Source organism: Natator depressus, chromosome 12 (genome assembly GCF_965152275.1).
Source record: "Natator depressus isolate rNatDep1 chromosome 12, rNatDep2.hap1, whole genome shotgun sequence".
In the NCBI taxonomy this organism is placed as follows: domain Eukaryota; kingdom Metazoa; phylum Chordata; order Testudines; family Cheloniidae; genus Natator; species Natator depressus.
The window spans coordinates 26,097,832-26,120,520 of NC_134245.1; the positions used below are offsets into that span (position 1 = coordinate 26,097,832).

The 22,689-nt window shown below is 37.6% G+C and overlaps 1 protein-coding gene across 1 annotated transcript in view; it reads left to right on the forward strand.

The window, feature by feature from the left end:
- Window positions 1–22,689, forward strand: part of DYNC1LI2 (dynein cytoplasmic 1 light intermediate chain 2) — a 45,541-nt gene that overhangs the window by 20,542 nt on the left and 2,310 nt on the right. Inside the window, exons 5-12 of the mRNA XM_074968787.1 lie at window positions 7,302–7,471; window positions 8,739–8,832; window positions 9,431–9,566; window positions 10,451–10,562; window positions 14,301–14,360; window positions 15,520–15,561; window positions 16,108–16,225; window positions 18,821–18,937. Of these exons, the coding sequence (XP_074824888.1) occupies window positions 7,302–7,471; window positions 8,739–8,832; window positions 9,431–9,566; window positions 10,451–10,562; window positions 14,301–14,360; window positions 15,520–15,561; window positions 16,108–16,225; window positions 18,821–18,937 (849 nt within the window). The remainder of the gene's footprint in view (window positions 1–7,301; window positions 7,472–8,738; window positions 8,833–9,430; window positions 9,567–10,450; window positions 10,563–14,300; window positions 14,361–15,519; window positions 15,562–16,107; window positions 16,226–18,820; window positions 18,938–22,689) is intronic.

The following is a 22,689-nucleotide window of genomic DNA, read 5'->3' on the forward strand; positions in this document are numbered from 1 at the left end:
CAGTATCTCCGATTGGGGGTAAAAGGTTAACGGGTCAAAGTACAGACATTGAGATATGAAAGTATGTTTATATAATCACTATGTTCAGGTTTGGAGTATAATGAGTGGATACAATGATGAGGATGGATTGACCCTCATTTGGTGAGATATAACGTTCAGTGATTTTATGGTTCCAGTTCATATGGTCTCTGGGTCCCTTTCTCGTAGTCGATGCATGATGTCGCTCCAGCGCATGCCTCCTGCTACTGTCGGTGTCCAGTGATGTGTTCGGTGTAGCTGTCCCTGGACCATCGGGTGGTATCTGAGACCATGAGGTGCTGCATGAGCAGTGTGTAGCGTGGACTGATCCTGCAGGTCCGCAGCACACGCTCGTTGCAGGGGTCCCAGGCGCCCAGGGCTCCGACAATCAGGGCATCCATCTACTACAATATCCTTCTCCCTGGCCTTGACAATCTTGCCCCACTTGTATCCGTTCAGAATGCTGCTGTTAAGATCACTCTTTTAGCCTGTTGTTTTGACCTTGTCTTCCCTCTGCACTGGCTACCCATTTTTTATTATATCAAACATAAGCTGCTTGTCTTCACTGCCAAGGCCTTTCCTGCCTATCCATCCTACCTATCATCTCTCATTCAGTATCAAAGTTCAGCTTCTTTCTCTGATGGGCCCATGATGACAGCCTCCATCACCCACTTGTGAAATTTTCAAACAGGCACCTTTGTGCTTTCTCCCATGCTGCCCCTCATACTTGGGAGCTCCCTACCCCATAAACATTCACTTCATTGACCTCCTTCAAACTTTTCACTGCCATGATGATACCTACAAAATACTTGACAACGGTTAGTCCACTGGTATGCTAAGACTACAGCCCATCATGCTGACTCACACTGTCTCCTTGTTTCCTTGTGCTTGCTGTCTAATTTCCTGTATCCATCTGTTGTCTTTTTTTATACTTAGATTATGTGAGCTCTTTGGGACAGGGACCATCTTTGTTCTGTGTTTGTTCAGTGCTTAACACAGTGGGGTCCTGGGCCATGACTTCATCTGTGCCTCCTAGGTACTCTGGTACCATAATGATAATTCAGATCTTTCTTTGCCAAAGCCAGACTGTTCCACTTGATACTTCATATGTTGTTCAGTCAGGGTAGAATCTTCTGGAAAACTTGAGGCAAATTGGGCAAACTATTCTAGAGATGCTGAGGCTCAAAAAATATGGGGGCTTTCACTTGTGAATATCCCACTAACTTTTTGGTTTGTTATACCTCCAAAAAAGGCTTGGCATAGGAACTTCAGAACAGGTTTTGCGCACTCATTGAGGAGGGCAAGAGAATGTGGCAGGATGTATCTGAGTACCTGTTTAAGAAGTCACTCACTGTGGAACAGCTTCAGTGGTTCATAACTATCAATATTCTGCAATTTTAACTAATATATAATCTCATATAAAGTGATTATTCATTTTGTGGGAGCTAATCTTAGCATTACCTGTTTTTCTTGAATATTTGCAAAACAGTGTTTTAAAATATTTACAATAATGTGGGTTATTACCCGGGAATACATGCTTTCATAAATACAGATCTTGAAAAATTGTCTAATTTATCTAGTGGTGAATGGGAAGGACTCACAACTTACTGTTTTTACCATTATTTTTACAATATTCTTTCAGTGTAACAGAGAATTATTGTAAATTGTAACAATTTAAATAAATGTAAATTGTAAAATTATTTCGGAAGAAGAGAAGCAGACAATTCTCTTCTGTGTTGCTTATGGATAAAGGAGTGGTGTGCACAGCAGAGTCTGGCAAGGGTCAATTTTTTGCAAAAATTTCAATTTGTGGGTGTGTTGTCAATCCTGTAAATTACAAGTTGTTTGTGAGGGATGGTTGTGGTTTTTTTGTTTTTGTTTTTTTTGCGTGGATGGCTATATACTGAACATTATCTTATGCTACAGTAGGTTTAGACAATGGAAGCTTACTAATGGCAGGACATTTAAAATAACTAGTACACATATGCTTTCCTTCTTTGTGAATCTTTGTCCCGCCTTGTGTCAATTTTTCTTGAATGGCAGATAGTTACTATATGTTTAACCGCTTAACTAGCATAGGGCTAAAAGGTATTCTGTGTCTATTGATATGAAGTTCAACCAACGTGTATTACATTGTTAATATTTGCAGGTAATGGGTATCTTTTCTGCCTAAACTAGAAATCCTTGTGGAACCCTATTTTTTATCACTGAGTAGGGATAGTTTTCGTAGGTATTGCTGTACATCCCATAGTGAGTGTGTGTGTTCAAGGAGGTGTACCTAATACAATACATTGCTAACTTTTTACAGTGTTGTATTTTGTTCAGATATCATGATACAACTGACTTTTAGTTAGTCTAATGCCCTGGGGGTAAAAGTCTTTTTTTTAAAATGTGTAGTATTTACAAGTTTCAGAGTAGCAGCTGTGTTAGTCTGTATTCGCAAAAAAAAAAAAAGGAGTACTAGTGGCACCTTAGAGACTAACCAATTTATTTGAGCATAAGCTTTCGTGAGCTACTGCTCACTTCATCAGATGCATCCGATGAAGTGAACTTAGCTCACGAAAGCTGATGCTCAAATAAATTGGTTAGTCTCTAAGGTGCCACTAGTACTCCTTTTCTTTTAGTATTTACAAGTAAGCTTTTCTATGTTTACATTTGCTTCTGTTGTTGCGGGGTTGTTTTTTGTTTTAACTTTTTGGATTTGTATATGCTCTCCTATCAGAGTCTGCAAAAGAATTAATACCCCACCGGAAAAAACTATTCTGCTAGTGTGGTTTGATCCATCAAAGACTAAGTGTATCTAAAGCTGTCTTAAAGGACTCCTTTGTATATTGAAACTGAAATAAATTTTCTTAAACAAATTTTGTTTTTTCTGTTTCATATGAATGCAGCTTGCTCTTAAGGGCTGATCTCTGGCATTTAAAAAAAAAAAAAACATTTAGTTTAAGGAAGAACAAAGACTCCAGAATTTGGCAAACAGGTGCTCACAAATCTGAGCTGTACAAAGCAACTGATAGTGTTTCATTTAAGAGATTGGTATTTCAGAAACAAAGTATATCTAAGTTTAACAGCCAATAGTTTTGAGCTTCTTAATAGTTTTTACACCAGTTCATCTCCACTTATAACTGCACACTGCCTAATCCTACAAAGGCATTTGGGAATTAAGTGCTGGACACCCTCTGCAGGCTTGGGCCCTCCAAACCTCTTAGTGTAGATTTTTTATTATAATTACTAACTCAGCCCTGAGGGTCCATATTGCTTTTATTCAGTGGCTTTTATTAGTGTAATAGAAGTCATTTGGTATCTTGAAAGTCTTCGGCTTTTTCATATTTGAAGATTTTTGATAAATCCACTCTTTTGTAAAGAAAACTCTTTCTACCACTATGTGGACACAACCTAGCACAGCGATTCTCAAACTCTGGGTCGAGACCCCAGAGTGGGTCCCAGTTCTGTTTTAATGGGGTCGCCAGGGCTGGCATTAGACTTGCTGGGGCCTGGGGCTGAAGCTGAAGCCAAAGGGCTTCAGTCCTGCGTGGTGGAGTTCAGGTTACAGGCCTTCTGCCTGGGGCTGAAGCCCTTGGGTTTTGGCCCCCTCCCCTGGGGCGGTGGGGCTTGGGCGGGCTTAAGGTTCGGTCCCTCCTCCTGGGGTCGTGTAGTAATTTTTGTTGTCAGAAGGGGGTCTCAGTGCAATGAAGTTTGAGAACCCGTGACATAGCAGTGGGGTGGCCAACCTGAGCTGAGAAGGAGCCAGAATTTACCAATGTACATTGCCAAAGAGCCACAGTAATTCGTCAGCAGCCCCCCCCATCAGCTCACCTACCCTGCTCCCAGCACCTCCCACCCACTGTCAGCCCCACCGATCAATGTCTCCCTGCACCTCCCAATCAGCTGTTTTGTGGCATGCAGGAGGCTCTGGGGGAAGGGGGGAGGAGTGAGGGCACTGCAGGCTCGGGAGGGGGCAGGAAGGGGTGGAGTGGGGAAAGGGCCTGTGGCAGAGTTTGCATAGTAAGCACCCCCAGCACATTGGAAAGTTGGCACCTATACAAGGAGCCACATATTAACTTCTGAAGAGCTTCATATGGCTCCAGAGCTACAGGTTGGCCACCCTTGACCTAGCAGATTATCACTGATAGCTTTGATTTGTTACCAATATTTTAAACTGAGCACAAAACAGTATAAAATATATTTATGGTGATTGTCAAGTTACCCCATCATGGTTTAAACCTACCAATAGTATAAGATTATGTGCAGAAGAAAGGAATCCTTTTAGCCACAAAAATATGTTTGTGTTCATGAAGGATTACATCACTTCACGTTTCCCTCATGAGAGAAACCGTGAACTGATTATTCAGTGGTATAATGAGATGTATATTTTTTGGTCTTTATCCCTGTTAAATGCTTTGGAATAAATGACTTCCTCTATACTTGTGCGTGTAAATATACGTAATACTCCTGTATATTCTGTACGTAGTGTTTGTGGTGCTTTCCATACTTGTATTGGAATTTAAAGTTCCATGTGGTTTGATCGCAAAGGTGCAAAAAAGTAGTCTTTCCTTGATACCAGTATTGCTGTCACCTCCACATGCACGTGAGAGGGTTTCACTTTAGTTTGGAACAAAAATAACTGTTCTTCAAATAGCAATGCAGTATGGAAGATCCTCTAAATAGCAAAATGCACTTGGGGATGTTAGTTTTCTGCTGGGAGATCTGTCTTGAATCTCTAATGTTTAAATGGAGGGGGGAGTTAATAGCTTTCGAATAAAGTTTTATTTCTGAATTTCTCTTGGCCGCCAGTTCAGTTAATGGTGATAATTGGAATTGGTGGCTGAAAAACTCAATATGTCACCTTGAAAGTAAGTAGTGGACTGTTTCCCTTCCCTCTTCCCCTGCTATCCAGGATTCATGGTGGTAGCAAACAGGGTAGTGTTGGGGTCCTCGTTCCTTGGTCTTCCTACCACAACTTCTTCAGTCATGGAGGGCACCCTTCTTCTTGAGAAGCTTATGGTGGTTTTGTTTTGGGAGCATTGGTTTGTTACCTCTTCAAAGGTTTTCCACTTCACAAAGCTCAGAATATCAATTGGAATTGCTGTATTGCATGAGTCAAGTATTTTCATTTTGCATTTTTGAATTATTTTAATACTCAGTTTCAAAAAAGTCTTCAGAACCACAATCTTTGCCAAATCTCATTTTTCTACATAATTTATTGCAGCTCTGCTACATAAATGGAGGCCTTTCCAGATGATTTAGATTTCATGTGCCACATACTAAAAATAGCCTTGAATATAATCATGCATTCAGTGTGCAGATAGTGTTTGACTTCCTGTAAGAGACAATAACAGCAAAAAAATGAATTGCTTTGTAAACTAGGAGTGGCTGTTTAATTTGGTGTTTTCTGTACTTGTTATTTAAGCTTTTTTGCAGAATGTATCTCCAAAGGGTGTGGCTAAATAGCATTTGCTTGCAGTTATAGATGGTAACTCTTCTAGTAGGCTTGTAGTGAATACAAGTTTTGCTGTAAGTTACAGTGAACTGTCTGATGTAAGGCATAGAAAGAAATCATGTGGGGCTTTTTGGCCTGAACTGCCAGAACAGCCCTTTTATTCTTGATGCTTCTGTCAGTGCACACTTAAAAATACTACAAAGTTTGTTTGCTTTGAGTGCTACTTCTGTGTTCAGCTCTTAACTTCCAGATTTCTTTTTTTTTATGTTGTGATTAAACCTTCAGTACCCTGAATTGAATGTGTAGCTTTTCTGAGCCTGAAACCACTTTTCAGAAACAAAGTTTTTGTTCAGCAAGGCCCCTAAAATATCAAATTAGAAATCACTTGTTTGAGTAGTTGTGCATCTAATTGTCTTTAAATTTTATGCACGTGTACTTTAGATTTGTGATCTCAACGTTTTTTGTTTTTTTTACTGTTTCTAGATTTGAGTATCAACGGTCACATTAATTCTCCTTTTTTACCACTAAGATTATGATTATTTTCATGTTTCCAGTGGCTCCCCCTGTAAATACAAAACATAGAGCTCAATATCTTCATGTTGTCCAAGTTATCCATAAATATAATTTCAGAGTTCACTTCAAGTGGTTGGATTGTTCCGTGGCATGGAAGCTTATTTGATATTGCATGATTTTAATCCCCCAAAACAGCATAGTGCACTGTTTGGTGGTGATAGCACTACTTGCTTTAGAGATGAGAAGCACCACTGCTTTAAAAATCTGGGGAACAATATCACTTTCCTTTAATAAAACATTAGCTAATGTACAGAATTTCATGTAATACTTTTCCTTACATACTTTATATTACCATGGTTCCTTACATGTTCAGAGGAGTACCATGATAATATAATGCAGTGGGGCGCAACTGTGGGGCGCATCCCCCTAGGGGGGCACAGAGGTTCGGGGGGGGTGCAGTGGGGCCCAGGCCAACCCCCACAGGGGGTGGGGAGGGAGCACCACCCAGCCCCGCTCCGCTCTGGCCCTGCTCCCCGCCATGACTCCACTCCTGGCTGCGACCCCAGCTGGGGCTCCCAGCCCCGCTCACGTCCATGGCTCTTGAGGGGGCCCAGACAGATTCCATTATAGGTGGGGGAGGGGCAACATAAAGAGTTTGGGGACCACTGATATAATGGATGGATTATTATTATTATACTTCAGTCAGTGGTGAGACCTTGTTATGTATGCCAACTTTTTTAAGTGAACAGCCACAAAACCTTATACCGTAACTTGTTTTTGCAAATTGCTACATTAGCAGGGTTATTAAGTGCTTCTATCTGATAGCTTGATACAGAAATAAAATTAAGTAAATCTGGGTTTGCAAACTTTCATATTCATTTCTAAGAGGTTTGATGCTTAGAAAAGTTGAATTTTAAGTTGAAACATCCTAAAGGATCCTAATTTTCAGAGGATAAGTGCTGAGCACTTTCTGAAAATCGAACTTCCACAGTCTGTCTAGTTGAGTGCCTAAAAATTGAAGCACCGAGAATCACTAAACACTCCTGAAAATGTTGGCCCTTATATTTAAATTGCAGATGTGATTTGGATTCAAAAGCTGAAAGCTAGTAATAGCCAAATTCCAAAATCTTATTTTCTATTTGGCTCAAGAGAAATTGTACAATTTCTTGAAGCTCAGATTCTGTTCTCAATTCATGCGTCACCTTAAAAAGGTTGTTGAGAAGATGTCCCAACTGCTCATAAACATATAATTATCTGAAACTCTTTCACTTTAATACAGATTTTAAGACTGTGTTCCCGTCTCTCACCTTACAAAGATCTTTTTTCATAGTTATAAAGGAATTCCAGGAGTATGTGGAACCGGAAGAAGGCTACCAAGGATCACCACAGAGAAGAGGTCCTTCATCATCTGGCCAAGAAGATGAAAATGTTACTTTGCCACTTGGAGAGAATGTTCTGACTCACAATCTTGGGATCCCTGTGCTGGTGGTTTGTACAAAGGTGAGCTTGAACTTGAGTTTACTAGAAAGGTTAGTTACTTTTCCTTTTGGAAGATATGTTTGACTCAGATGTTTGCAAGCTGAAAGTGAAAGTTCTGGATTTAGAGAAGAAAACCTTTTTTTTTTTTTTTTAAACTTTTGGTGTATAAACTAGACTTAAAATTAAAAATCTAAAACACTTTTTTCTTTTTACCATAGAAGGATTGAGAAAGATCAGTCTAGTCTTTGCAGTTTGGCTGAAGAACATATTAGAGGTCTAAAATGTGGACTTCCTCCATCCTTAATTGAAAAAGGACAAATGTTATGTTTATCAAAAAAAAAAAAAAAAAAAAAAAATTCTCCAAGTGTTTTGAGGCATTTGAAATAAATGCTTCCTTTTTCCATCAGATTTCACTTGCATAGTATCTCAGTCTTTTCTTAAATTGTCTGTGGGTGGTAGATGAAATATGAATTTCTAATGTAAAAAAGAGTCAATTGAGAAGGCTACTTTCAAGTTATCTTTGTACATCATACAGTCACATGAGTTACCTGAGTTACCACATAAGAAGGTGTTTAGCAACTAATGACTTAATGAAAATAGCATTTCAAAAATACACATTTATGGCATCAACTCAATTTCTAGTTATAAAGAATGGATATTTGTTGCGGCTTTAACTTTTAATGAAGGCACTTTTTGTCTTTGGTAGCTTGAGCATTTTACCCATTGGTTAATTAGTGTGGTCTCCCCAGCAAAAAGTGTGAATTGAATGCTGATACAAAGGAAGATGTGTACAGTAGAACCTCAGAGTTACGAACACCAGAGTTACAAACTGACTGGTCAACCACACACCACATTTGGAACCGGAAGTACGCAATCAGGCAGCCCTGAGACCAAAAAAATAAATAAATAAAATCCATACACACAAATACAGTACAATACTGGGCTAAACATAAACTCCTAAAAAGTAAAGGGAAAGTTTAAAAAAAAAAAAAAAAAGATTAGACAACGTAAGGAAACGGTTTCTGTGCTTGTTTCATTTAAATTAAGAGGGCTAAAAGCAGCATTTTTCTTCTGCATAGTAAAGTTTCAAACTTTATTAAGTCAATGTTCAGTTGTAAACTTTTGAAAGAACAATCATAACGTTTTGTTCAATTACAAACGTGTCAGAGTGGCTCCATTCCCAAGGTGTTCATAACTCTGAGATTCTACTGTATATTTCTACTTGAAGAAAATGCAGGTTATATGCAAGGAAGTGTTAAGCGGCTTTGCTTTTTTTTTTTTCCTCCAGTGTGATGCAGTGAGTGTACTAGAGAAGGAACATGACTACAGAGAAGAACACTTTGACTTCATTCAGTCACACATTCGTAGATTCTGCTTACAGTGTATCCTTTCCTAATCTGAGGATAGTGGCAGAATAAAATCTGGAAGATAGGAAATGTATTTTATTATAGTGTATGAGGAAAATAAAATAACCTAAGGAGAAACTGCATCTCAAAATAACTTCTGGTATTTAGTAACTTAATATATAGTATTTGGAGTGTAGTTATGAAAATATATTAAGAGATTTGTCAAGTTGTTTTTTTTTTCCTGAAGCCATACAGTTGATCTAGACATTCCTTGGCAAGGGACTTCAGTTTTGAGATGCACCACACTGCTTTTTCTCCCGGAACGTGGATTTCCATACTAAACTTGCAGCCTATGACTTTATATATATATATAAAAACAGCTTTCTGGTGTCTATATTGTCAACATTTTAAAAGCTGAATCTGTTCCTTAAATGACATGATTCTCATCCTCTTTTTCCCTCCCTCCCAAAGGTGCTGAACACCTACAGTTTCCATTGACCTCTAAAAATTGAGCTAGTAGCACCCTACTCTGAAAATTTTGGCTATTTCTCAATAGCAAACTTCAAATATTATTTCAGTTGAATTTAATGTTCAAGTACTGTACTTTATAGTTTTCCTTAAATGAAGTAATTAGATGGAGCTGCCTTGATTTATACATCAGTTAAGGAAGAAAAGAACCTTGACTTGTTGTATAAGTACATTGTACATAAAACATATGGTTTTCACTTTACCACACCTGCCTTAGTGGTAGAAAAGGATGCAGTTTTTATGTAAGTTGATGTAAGAAATATATTTTTCAAAATTTTTGTTTCTGTCTGACGCCCTTATCACTGAAATGTTGTATTTCCTTATGAACACAAGTGAAACTTGTACACCCCAAGCTTTAGTGCATTTAATTCTTCAACAGAAAATAAAATCGCAATTTGGATGTGAAATATTCTGTTTTAATGTGTGGAATTTAAATTTGTTAAAGTAGAATGAAAAATTCTTCCCACATAAGCAATTCATCATTAGATCCATAATAGCTCTTCTCTTCCCACACCCCCACCCCACTCCAGTTGTCTCATTCTGTGAAATACTTCAGTATCTGGTTAGAAGTCTGCCTACCAAAACCGTATTTCACAAAAAAGGAATAATTTGCATCATTTACTTGTACTATTTTCCATACGTAAACAGGGCTAAAGATAATTAATTGAAAGGGTTGTTTAATTTTAGGAGCAAAATGAAGTAAATTTGTAAAGAATCTGATATCTAATAGTCACATTAGCATGCTGGAAGGAAGTTGGAAACACGATTTAGACTGGTTGTCCAGCAGGTACTGTCTTGGTTTTAAGAAAAAAAAAATTGTACTTACGTTGTTTTAGTGCTCAGTCCCTAGGTTTATTATAGTCTAACACTCTTGTGTTCAACATTAGCTTAAAAAAGCATAGTGGCTATTTACCCAGAATGATTATGCCATCTCAACATCTTGGTAAGCATAGCCTGTGTTTTCAGAGTGAGGACTGTGCAATGACCTCTTAATGACATAAAACTGTTACAGAGGAAATACAGTAGTATGGTAATAAGATTACTTGCTTAAATGTGCATGCGCTGTGCCAATAATCTTTTGAGGCTAAAAAAGCAAACCTTGCCCTAAAACTTTTTTTTCCTGTAGACCTGCTGGTTGGGACAATGAAAAGAAAATTGCTATTTTACATGAAAACTTCACAACGGTGAAACCAGAAGATGCATATGAAGACTTCATTGTAAAACCTCCAGTAAGAAAGGTACAAAAGAGTTAATTTTTGAAATTCAGTGTAAAGAAACTACAAATCACTTCACCATAATTGGATGGCTGATATTGACTATTAATAATATAGAACTTCAGCTCGTACAGTAATATGCTTTTCTTCTAAATGTTAAACCACTTTTGAAGTACTGGCATACATTCTCCAGTGGTCTAGGGCAGGGGTTCTCAATAGGGCTGTCAATTAATCACAATTAACTCATGCAATTAACTAGAAAAAATTAATTGCGATTAATTGCACTGTTAAACAGTAGAATACCAATTGAAATGTATTAAATATTTTTGGATATTTTTCACATTTTCAAATATATTGATTTCTGTTACAACAACAGATTACAAAGTGTACAGTGCTGACTTTATATTATTTTTTATTACAAATATTTTCACTCTAAAAATGATAAAAGAAATAGTATTTTTCAGTTCACCTCATACATGTACTGTACTGCAATTTCTTTATCGTGAAAGTCCAACTTACAAATGTAGTTTTTTGTCACATAACTGCGCTCAAAAACAAAACAGTGTAAAACTTTAGAGCCTACAGGTCCACTCAGTCCTACTTCTTGTTCAGCCAAACACTAAGAGAAACAAGTTTTTTTACATTTACGGGAAATGCTGCTGCCCAATTCTTAATTACAGTTTAACCTGAAAGTGAGAACAGGTATTCACATGGCACTGTTGTAGCTGGCGTCGCAAAATATTTATGTGCCAGATGCACTAAAGATTCAAATGCCTCTTCGTGCTTCGGCCATTGTTCCAGAGGACGTGCTTCCATGCTGATCATGCTTGTTAAAAAAAAAATGCGTTTAATTAAATTTTGACTGAACTTCTTGGGGGAGAATTGTATGTCTTCTGCTCTGTTTTACCCGCATTCTGCCATATATTTCATGTTATAGCAGTTTCTGTTGATGACCCAGCATGTATTGTTCATTTTGAGAACACTTTCACTGCAAAATTTGCCAAAATACAAAGAAGATACCAATGTGAACAGCACTCAACCCAAGGTTTAAGTATCTGAAGTGCCTTTCAAAATTTGAGAGGGATGATGCGTGGAACATGCTTTCAGAAGTCTTAAAAGAGCAACATTTCGATGCAGAAACTACAGAACCCAAACCAGCAAAAAAGAAAATCAACCTTTTGCTGGTGGCATCTGACTCATGATGATGAAAATGAACATGTGTCAGTCCGCTCTGCTTTGGATCGTTATCGAGCAGAACCTGTCATCAGCATTGACATGTCCTCTGGAATGGTGGTTGAAGCATAAAGGGACATATGAATCTTTAGCGCATCTGGCATGTAAATATCTTTCGACGCCATCTACAACAGTGCCATGCGAGCACCTGTTCTCACTTTCAGGTGACATTGTAAACAAGAAGCAGGCAGCATTATCTTTTGCAAATGTAAACAAACTTGTTTGTGCGATTGGCTGAATAAGAAGTAGGACTGAGTGGACTTGTAGGCTCTAAAGTTTTACATTGTTTTGTTTCTGAATGCAGGGTTTTGGGTTTTTTTTTTTTTTTTTTTTTTTTACATAATTCTACATTTGTAAGTCCAACTTTCATGATAAAGACATTACATTACAGTACTTGTATTAGGTGAATTGAAAAATACTATTTCTTTTGTTTTTTGTCTTTTGTTGTTTTGTGCAAATATTTGTAATCAAAAATAAATATAAAGTGAGCACTGTACACTTGGTATTCTGTGTTGTAATTGAAATCGGTATATTTGAAAATGTAGAAAACATCCAAAAATATTTAACTAAATAGTATTCTATTATTGTTTAACAGCGCAATTAATCACAGTTAATTTTTTTAATTGCTTGACAGCCTAGTTCTCAACCTTTTTCTTGTTGAGTCATCTCTTTCCTCCCCATGCTATAAAAACTCCACGTCCCAGCTGTGGCACAAGAACTGTTTTTCTGCATATGAAAGCCAGAGCCGGCATTAGGGGGTAGCAAGCAGGCAGTTGTCCAGTACCTCATACTATGGGGGACACTGCAAAGCTAAATTGTTCAGGCTTCAGCTTTAGCCCCGGTTGGTGGGCTTGGGGCCCTGGGCTGCAGTTCCGCCTGGTGGGGCTTTAGCTTTCTGCCCTGAGCCCTCGCAAGTCTAATGCTAGCCCTGCTTGGCAGACCCCTGGAAACCTGCTCACAGCTCCCTAGGGGGCCCAGACCTCTGGCTGAGAACCACTGGTCTAGGTATTTTTCGTTCGTGTCAGAATGTTACTTTTTAACAGTAATGGTTGCTAAATCACAGCCCCCAAAATACTAATTTTACCTAAAATTCTAACTTCAGATAACATGCACATGCAAAAATCACATTGAGTCCATAATTTCAGTTCTACAGAAGGGCCCCTATGTATTCTCTTACTTGTTTTAAATTATCACCAAAATATATTCTGTACTACAAAATTCTATTTGTAGAGTAGATATGGAGCACAATCTAGGAGTACAAATAAATATTCTGTAGACTGCTAATTGTCTGGACAGTGGTCAAGTAACTTATTACAGATAGAGGAAGAATGCATTCTTTTCTAATGGGGCTGGAGTAGGGTAAGTAATATGTAAAACCCTTAAATGCTATTTCAGGCCATATTTGACAACTCTCCAGGGTTTTTTACCTCCTGTCTTGAGTGTTTGCAGTCCCATCTAAAACCCTGGTAAATTGGGAAAGAAAGGAAGAGTGGGGTCATTTGAAGACACTTGCAGGGAGGGAGGAGGAGAGGGGAATGGGCCTATTGTTCTCCCTTAAAGATGCTAAAGATATAGCACACCACTGGCAACTCTTTTTTTAAGCGGGGGAATCTATTGCTCTGTTGTTGGAGGGATGGGAGAGGCAGCCCTCCAAAGTTCAGGCAACCATCCTCTTTGAACACCAAACCTTTGCTGGATTTAGTACATTTTAATATGAATATTATTTATCAAATATGTATACAGCCCACTGCCAGATCCTCATCCAGGGAATTGTCCTCAGAAAATGTTTTTTGCAACTATTCCAGGCCAGTCATTCTAAACCCAAAACTTTTACTGGAAGTAGTTTCTTTGCTGCTTAAAGTGGTAGAGATATCTATTAAAAAATATAAAAGCAGCACGTCTTTATTGTGGTCTAATGTACTGGGCAAGTGACTGTTCAGTTCTGATGGGTTCAACTGCCCATCAGAACTTTAGTGAAATGCATCTGCACCATAGGTGCAGGTGTGGATGCCCAGCAGTGAAGCTGCTAATTGGCTACACTCTTTAGGTATATGCATGAAATAGTTTGCTTCAGATATTAAAAAGCTGATGGTATTTGATGGAAGATCAAATATTTGCATGTAAATACAGCACTGAACTAGTTCTATACACTCCTTTCTTGAAAGAAAACAGTTAAAATATTTCTACAGCTGGGCCTATTTAACCAGCAAAAGCATGGATTAGGGATGCATATAAATGTTTGTTCTTGAAGTTTACACAGGATCAATATCAAATCCTGTCACTGTTATTTTACACTTGTTAGCTATTAAAAAAATGCCAGACAGAAGGTCATAGCAAACTTACTGCCCAGTTAGGAGTAATTCTGCACCTGAAATAAGCCACAAGTCATAGAATGAATGTAAAAGATTGAATGGATGTAAGAAGTTGAAAGGGGTTGAAGTTAGGCTTTTGTTTTTTATATGCTGCTGTAATTGTTTGTAGTTTGGGTGACCACATTCTGTTTCTAAAGAGAAATGCATTGTTCAACAGTTAGTCCATGAGAAAGAGTTGGCAGCAGAAGATGAGCAAGTGTTTCTTATGAAGCAGCAGGTAAGAACATGAAAATGAAACTTTGAAATGAAAGATTACTTGAATAAACAATGCTTCACTTTGAACTTTCAGTGTTATATGAAGTTTAGGGCAAAATACATTGTTTTTAATATTTCATTTTTTGAGCAGGTATCCATTATTCTATTTTGCAGATTAAAATGGAATCATAAAACTTTGAGTGCATAAGAAATGTCCATTTTTATTTTACTTCCATGCATATGAATAGAAAGTATGGCCATGATTTTCAGACTTGGAATACCTGTTAGTTGAGAAGCCAGGAGAAGCTGGGGATACTCAGCACTCTTGAAAAATAAAGGCCACTTTTTGGTGCTGAAGTATGGATATGGTTGCCTAATTTTGGGCACTCGAATTGGAAAAAGTGTGCCTGTGTCTTCTAAAATGGAATCCTATGACCTTTTTGGATGTTTGCCATAACTGAAAATATTAGGTGTACCTTAAGAAGCTTGGCTGTGAATGGGTGTGGCATGCTGGGATTACATTGGCATATTTTCCCATTTGATGAGAAAATACCAGAAAAGTACAAATGAATGCTAATTCATACAGCAGAGAAGAAAAATAAATGGTATTAACATAGGAGCAGAAGTAATAGCAGAATGTTTGAAATTGGCTGCACAGATATGTAAAACCTAAAAGTGATGTGAAATTGTTTTGTAAAACATCAATAATAATGCAGTAGCCAACCTCCCAATTAAAATTCGTTCATCAGAGGCTTTAATATACAAGCAAACACTTTGGCATGAGCTTTCAAGGTGTTAGGCATGAACAAAGCCAGCCTCCAGACATGCTGTGTATTAAGTAATAAATATATACAGTAAAGAAATTAGAACATACCAGTCCCATACAGTTGTATGTGTTTGGGTGGACATGCTTGAGAGGCTCTAAACTGAGCTCTAAGGAATGTTATAGGTTAGTATTGAGATGCTTTAGTGAAACTGTATAAGGAAGCTCTTGTGTATTTATCACACAGTATTTAGTTCTTTTAATTGTAGTGCCCTCTGTTGGTAAAATTTGGCAATGTATCTAACTGTTACAGGATGACCATGAGTTAATTTAACCAAAGTCTGCTTCCCTGCTTTTATTTTGAAAAGTGTGTAGTTTTGCTGAGGTATATTTACAAATCACTGTACTGTCTTTGCAGTCTTTACTTGCCAAGCAGCCAGCCACACCTACAAGAGCATCAGTAAGTATACACTAGTAGCCTCTCAAGAAAGGGGGGCACATTTCCTAGACTAGGAAGCTATTCATATGGCCTATAAACAAGGTACAGACTAGCGCTTCTTCTCTGAACGACCAAAAGTGAGCCCTCCTTCATAGTGCATGGTTCTAATCTGTGTGAGGCATAGCGTGCAGTTCATAAATGCAATCATGACCTAATAAAAAAAACTTCCAGTGCAACGGAAATTATAAAGTGTCTGTAGGTATTCAGATGTAATGTGACAGAATGGTTTTAACAAATAATTGTGGAAACATGGCATTAAATAATTGTGGAAATTGGAGATAAGTTGAATTTAGAATATGTTGTGGTAATTATCGTGTATATCAGTGCAGAGGCACTCTCCCAAGATTGGCTCTTGTAGTTGATAATTTTTCAGGGTAAAAATGTGTATATACATCACAATATCAAAAAAGGTAAAAGTAGGAGCTTTGTATGTAGTGCAATATTTATAGATGGTCATAAATTAATCTGTTAATTCACTTACTTGGATATGGACTGTTTTTATCCAAGGAGTCTCCTGCAAGAGGACCTGCAGGATCCCCAAGAACCCAAGGCAGAGCTGGTCCTGTCAACGTACCCAGTGCCTCACCAATAACATCAGTTAAGAAACCAGATCCAAATATTAAAAGTATGCATTGCAACTTTGGTATTTTACCAGGCCTTTTTTGTTTCCCTTTAAAAAGGGAAAAACTTATTCTTTCCTGATAAACCTGTGTACGTTGGTTTTGAGATTGACTCACTGTTACTTTACGCTTCGTGCGACTCACACAAAGACGTCAAATCCTTTGAATTCCAAATTGTCTTTGAGACACTCATTGCTTCAACTAGCACTACACTGTTGTCTAGGTGGTCAAAGTTCAAGTACATTGGTGTTTAGCAGTTACCTAAAACAGTGTAACATGACTGTTTGTTTCAGCCAACTGGTTTATGCCCTCGCCTTCTCCCCCCTGCCCTTTTTCTTGCCATCTGATCCAACATCTAGTTTTATGTTTTCTGTCTCAGCTGTTCCTTCTGGGACCCAGAATTTACCTTCTCTTTTCCCGGGTTCTCATAGACAATAAAGCCAAAAGGGACCATCATGAACATCTCGTCTGACCTCTTGCACATCTCATGCCACAGAACTTCACCCACCCACTCCTGTACTGGACCCTAGTTTCCATAGTACTGCAGAGTTTAGTACTTAAAAATATTCCTAGGAAGATGGAGCTCCATTTTTCCTACCCCACTGGGGTCCCCAGGGCTGACTCCTCTCCCTCTCTCTCCCACACGTGCACTGAGGGGGGTAGGGAAGGGGGCATTCCTCAGTGCCATTCTCATACACTTGACCATGTAGACTGCTCTTGTCAGAATAGCGTATTGATCTCCTGCCGTGTCACAACCATTGCTATATGTCTGGCGCCTGGATTCTCATTCAGAGTAGCTCTATGTTGAGCCATGTGTATTCAGCTCCTTTGGGTCTTAGATGTACTCGGGAAACCTTTCTGCCAGTAACCACAACATGTGAAGGAGGAAGCAGAGTTGTCCCCACACAATATCTTGTTACATCCAAGTCCTGAAAGCATGTAGTCAAACTGAGAATAGCAGTTAACTCAGAGAAGCAAAACCCAGGTTATGTAGGGCAGAGCATACTGAAGAGATAAGGGAAACGCTTCCTAAACATATAATAAATAAAACAGATCAGAGAAACATTGAAGCTACTACTTTATTTAAATTTGTTTGAGCTTTAAGGACTCCCAATTAAATTTTATAACTAAAATATGAAAAGAGTAGCCAGGATAAAAGTTTTTATGCAAGATTTGTAGGATTTGGCCAAAATACATAGAGAAGCTTTCAAAGGCAGAAGGTGAATTCATAACAAACTAAAGCTTTGTCTAAACACAAATGTTCACCATTACAACTAAATTGGTTTTAATTCATACATGTTGTAGTTTCAGTGCAGATTTGGGTGTAGACACTTATTTTGGGATATGTCCTATTTTGATATAATTTGTCAATTTTTACCAATTTAGGCATAATTAAAATAGGACACTTTTATTCCAAACAAGTGTCTATGCACACACTTGCACTGAAATAACAAACGGTATGAATTAAAACTGGTTTAGGCTTTGTCTAGACTAGAATATAAAGGAGCGGTGTTGGCTAATGCATTCTAAAAGCCTAGTGAAGACAAGGCTGTGGAGACGTCAAGATGTGTTAGGCTGATTGAGTGAAACCCTGGTAATAGCGTAGCTTTAGCATGCTTAACATGTATTATTAGGCTTACACGTTTACAATATATCTTCATATTTTTTGTCCTGCATACTACATGGGGAGAGTTGATTTCATGTAACTCTGGCTATATTAGCCTTTATTAGTTTTATATATATATATGACTTGCAGTTTTTACATACTGTTGTAACAGTAGTGCTTTTTGCTACTTCGAATATTCAAGAGCCTAGTAACATTGGTGAGCTTGCTTGTTTGCCTCTTTAAAATCAAATATGTGTGTGTGTGTGGTGGTGGGGGAGAGGGAGGAATGAAAACTGAGCAGTTCAGTCTTAACTTTCAACACTCCATTTATAGCATTAATATTAATTTGACACTAGCTAGCTGAAGATTTCAAGGCACATCTGCAAAATATACAGCTTTGCATAGAAAACTTACTGAAAACTCTCCACAGAAATTCCACTCCCGTTTTAGGATGAGGCTGAAGAACGGCAGCTGAAGTACTAGGACAGTTAATTTGCTAACAGATCTTTAGGTAAACCTGATGTATAGACACCATCTAGTCCATGAGACTTACATTTCCCATCTAGACAAGGAAAAGCTGAAGTGCATAGATTTAGGTTGAAATTCTTTGCTGCACCTTTAAGAGGCTCAGCACAGAGGGCACAGTCAGAGAGAAACAAGTCGCCTTAAGCCACCTTTACACCTTGGGATTCTGGGCTACTTCAGGAGCTCGTGCTTCCCAGAATCCTCCTTGGCAATCTATGCTACAGCCCTGTCCCTACATGCCTCCTGTGCCAGAGTGCAAATATGTGTGGAGGGCGGTAAAGGAGGAGCTAGCAGCAAATAGGGGCTGCATAAGTGAGACAGTCTGTCCTATACTTGAGATTTTTCTCTTTTGGCTAGTGTGTGTAACATTTTTTCCTAAAACTTGGAGAAGTGTAGGAGGACATATGTTTTAGAATTTGTGATTTCAAAAAAGTAATAAGTTGTTATTGATTATTTGTTTTTTAATTAGACAATGCTGCAAGTGAAGGTGTGTTGGCTAGCTTCTTTAACAGTCTTTTGAGTAAAAAGACTGGCCCTCCTGGGAGTCCTGGAGCTGGAGGAGTGCAGACCACAGCCAAAAAATCAGGTACTGAAAATCTGTGTTGCTGCAGGATGTTTTGCATATTTTTAATGTTTTACTTGGACCACATTTAAATCAATGTGCTTATTATTTAAGCTGATCAGTCAAATAACAGAGCTTGAGGGATATGATATGGGCCAGGATAAAAAGTCTCTTATTACAGTTTTGCAGACTTTGGGGTTGCTATTAAACTTGCTATAGCTTGACTCTTTTAATGAAGTTGCACTGCTGGGAAATAAGCAGCACTGAGCCTTAATTGTATTCAGAAGGTATTAATCTACCTTAAAAACAACAAGGAGTCCGGTAGCACCTTAAAGATTAACAGATTTATTTGGACATAAGCTTTCAGGGGTAAAAAACCACTTCTTCAGATGCATGGAGTGAAAATTACAGATTGCAGGCATTATATACTGACACATGAAGAGAAGTGAGTTACCTCACAACTGGAGAACCAGTGTAGACAGGGCCAATTTGATCAGGGTGGATGTAGTCCACTCCCAATAATTGATGAGGAGGTGTCAATTCCAGGAGAGGCAAAGCTGCTTTGGTAGTGAGCCAGCCACTCCCAATCCCTGTTCAAGCCCAAATTAATGGTGTTAAATTTGCAAATGAATTTTAGTTCTGTAGTTTCTCTTTGAAGTCTGTTTCTGAAGGTTTTTTTGTTCAAGTATAGCTACTTTTAAATCTGTTATAGAATGTCCAGGAAGATTGAATTTAAACTTTATTTCTGAATTCTATCTATGTGGCACTTCACTACTACTTACCTGAGAGGAAGAAATTTAAAGCTTATTTGTTTTAGGCTGCTGTTTCCAATCAAATCCCTAAAATCTCTCTGGCATTCATATTTAAATTAATACATAGCAACGAATATGAAGGAATGTCTTAAAGCTGCAGTAGTAAGTATTTAAAGTATCATCAAAAGCAATTGACAACTTTGATCAAAGGACTCAATCATATATATGTAGTTGTGGCTGTAATGAGCAGTTACAGTAGGTTGAAGGAATAGAAAAGTTAAACCTTCAGGAATTTTGGCACCTACATCATAAAAATGAATGCAATCAGTTTTCTAATATACATAGTTGCATAATAATTCCACCCAAAAGGCAGCTCCCAAGATTACCTTCCTTTACTGCTGCTCTAGCCAAGTCTCCTTTCAACTTTGATATTGGCTTCCTCTCTTCTTTTTCCATTAAATTCATGCTTCGTTGTACTTTGAAAAACTATTCGTAATGCAGTGGATAAATATATGGCTCCTGTTTCTTTTTTTCAAATTTCTCAAGTCACTCAATATTACCACAGGTTTAAATCCTGAGAGGGCTGACTAAACCCCAAACTTCCTGAACTTAAAAGAGAAAAAAAAAAAAAAGTTTAGGCACTCTGATATCAATATGATAACTGTAATAAAGGAACTAGAATATTTATCATGCAGTAGAGGCATGTAATTTTTTGCAGGTATAACTTAAAAATTCAAAGGTTTTTCTCTCTCCCTCCCATTATATTATTTTGCATCCTCTCATAGCTCAAATGGCTGCAAGGATTTTGCTCAAAAATTAAAACAAAAAACCTTCAGGCAGAGATTGAGCATAAAAATTTTCAAGTCAAATGGTGTATACTTTTTTAACGTTTTTATGGAAAAAAACAACAACAGTAAAATGGAAACTTCTTGAAAACTCAATCCAGAGGGCATTAGTAGGCACAAGCTATAAAATAAACATTGTCAACAGTTATATATGAGAGATGGGTGGATAGTGTAAAAGTAAAATGTATGTTAGTACATTATGTAGCAGAAGTGGGTGTTAAACCTAAAATAAATAGCTTTTTGAAAATGACACAATGGACTTTCCATTACAAGAAAAATCTTACCTCTTCTCTGACAGTAGGTGCTCTTGATTCTTTTCAAGCAGCACAAAATTAAACTTTCAGCGCTCCTAATAACATTGGTTTGTGAGGCAGTGATGTTGAGGATACGGGGAAAAAATTCAAGGAAAGCTCAATAAATGGTCCTTGAGGAGCATATCTTGAAATGACACTGACTGTTGGTCAAATTAGAAAATGTGTTATTCTATGGCATCCTATTCTACACTAATAAATATGCTAAAGTAGTCTTGGTATAGTGATTTTTGGGTGCCCAACCCGAAAACCCCTTGGGGGGGGTCTAATTTTCAGAAGAGGGATTCTCAGTACTTTCTGAAAGTCAAGACACTTTATAGTGCCTCAAGTTGGGTACCCAAAATCACTAGTTGCTAAAATATAGACAGAGATTTTCTCCAGACAGTTTTGTTGAACCACTTTACATCACAGCAGTCAGATTTGTTTAGAGTAGTTAACTTATTTTAATCAAAGTAGCAATTAAGTGACAGTGTAAAATGTCAGAACTTCACTTTCTTCAGTACATTTGTTTAAGTAGTAAACTTATTCCCAATGTATTGTTTGAAGAGATCCGTCAGTGTTAACTTTCAGTGGGAGGAATTATAGGGTTATGTCTTGGGTTGAGAAAAATGCCACAGATGTCAGTCCATCAGGATGGTTTTGGGTTGTATTATTTTCCAAAACTTTTTTCAGCTCATGTTTGAAAGAAGTTCCTCATTTCGGCAGATACTGCTCGTACAGTCTTTGCCTCCCCTCCTGCAGCCAGCTCCTGGCACATCTTATTTACTTTTTGATGTCTTCAAACCTAGGCCTAGTTCTGTTTTGTGAGCAGGGTTTCTTTGTGCCTTTTTAACTCAAAGGTGTTCATAGGATGCAAGAAAAATGGGCTTTGTATTAATATTTGTGTGCACACAAACTAATTTCAAAATAAGTACTGTTCGAACAGATGCTTCAGTACTCGTACTGCTGATATGAATATTGCTAAGCGATTTCAACTTGCGTTTGTATTTTAGCCCTTTGCACAAATTAAAGATAGCTGTTTTTAACTTGGTCGTGCCTTTGTACTGTGGAAAAAGCGCTTAAATCTCTGAGCAGTCATACCTTGCCACTTAATGTTTTCAGCATGTACCCTGGGAAAAATTCACCTAATATTTTACACACATCTCTGAGCTGGAAAACAGATGCTTGTTAAATTCTTCGGCTATGATAAAAAGACTATTGGAGGAAGCTGTACATAGTTATATAATTAATCTATTTTTTATTTTGAGTGCCTGTCTCAAAACCTTGCTTTTATACCTTAGCATTTGTGTACTTTAACTTAAAAAAAAAAAATTATATATCATATACAAGTCCATATTCAGACAGTGATAAACCAGGTTACAAACAGACTAACAAATGAATATTAATTCATATATTAAGCATAAACAGAGAAGAAAATAAAACTAACTACAAATTGCTAGTGATCTGTCTATAATTGAACTGAATACTACTCCTAATGTATAAAAATCAGAATGGTAAAATCTCCCATTTGTACATCTACTCTAGAGTATCTGTTGATTTTAATTAATGAATGCAACACATTTAAATTCTAACACTTCATGCGGTATTAAAGAATGTGCAATTTGTGCCCCTTAAAGGAAAACGGGAAAAATGCAGAATGTGAATTAAACTTTTGATTCCTGAGAGAGATCAATACAGTTAATAATGAAGGAAACAGTGAGTGTGATTAAAACCAAAGTAACAACTCTTTGTAGCAAGTGCCACATATATCATCATGATTTTTTTTTCTTGTGCAACTTATTAAATACTTAAAGATTTCCATTTAAAATACTCTTCGATATGACAAACATACTATGATCATCCTAATGATGGAAGAATTGTTTACTTAT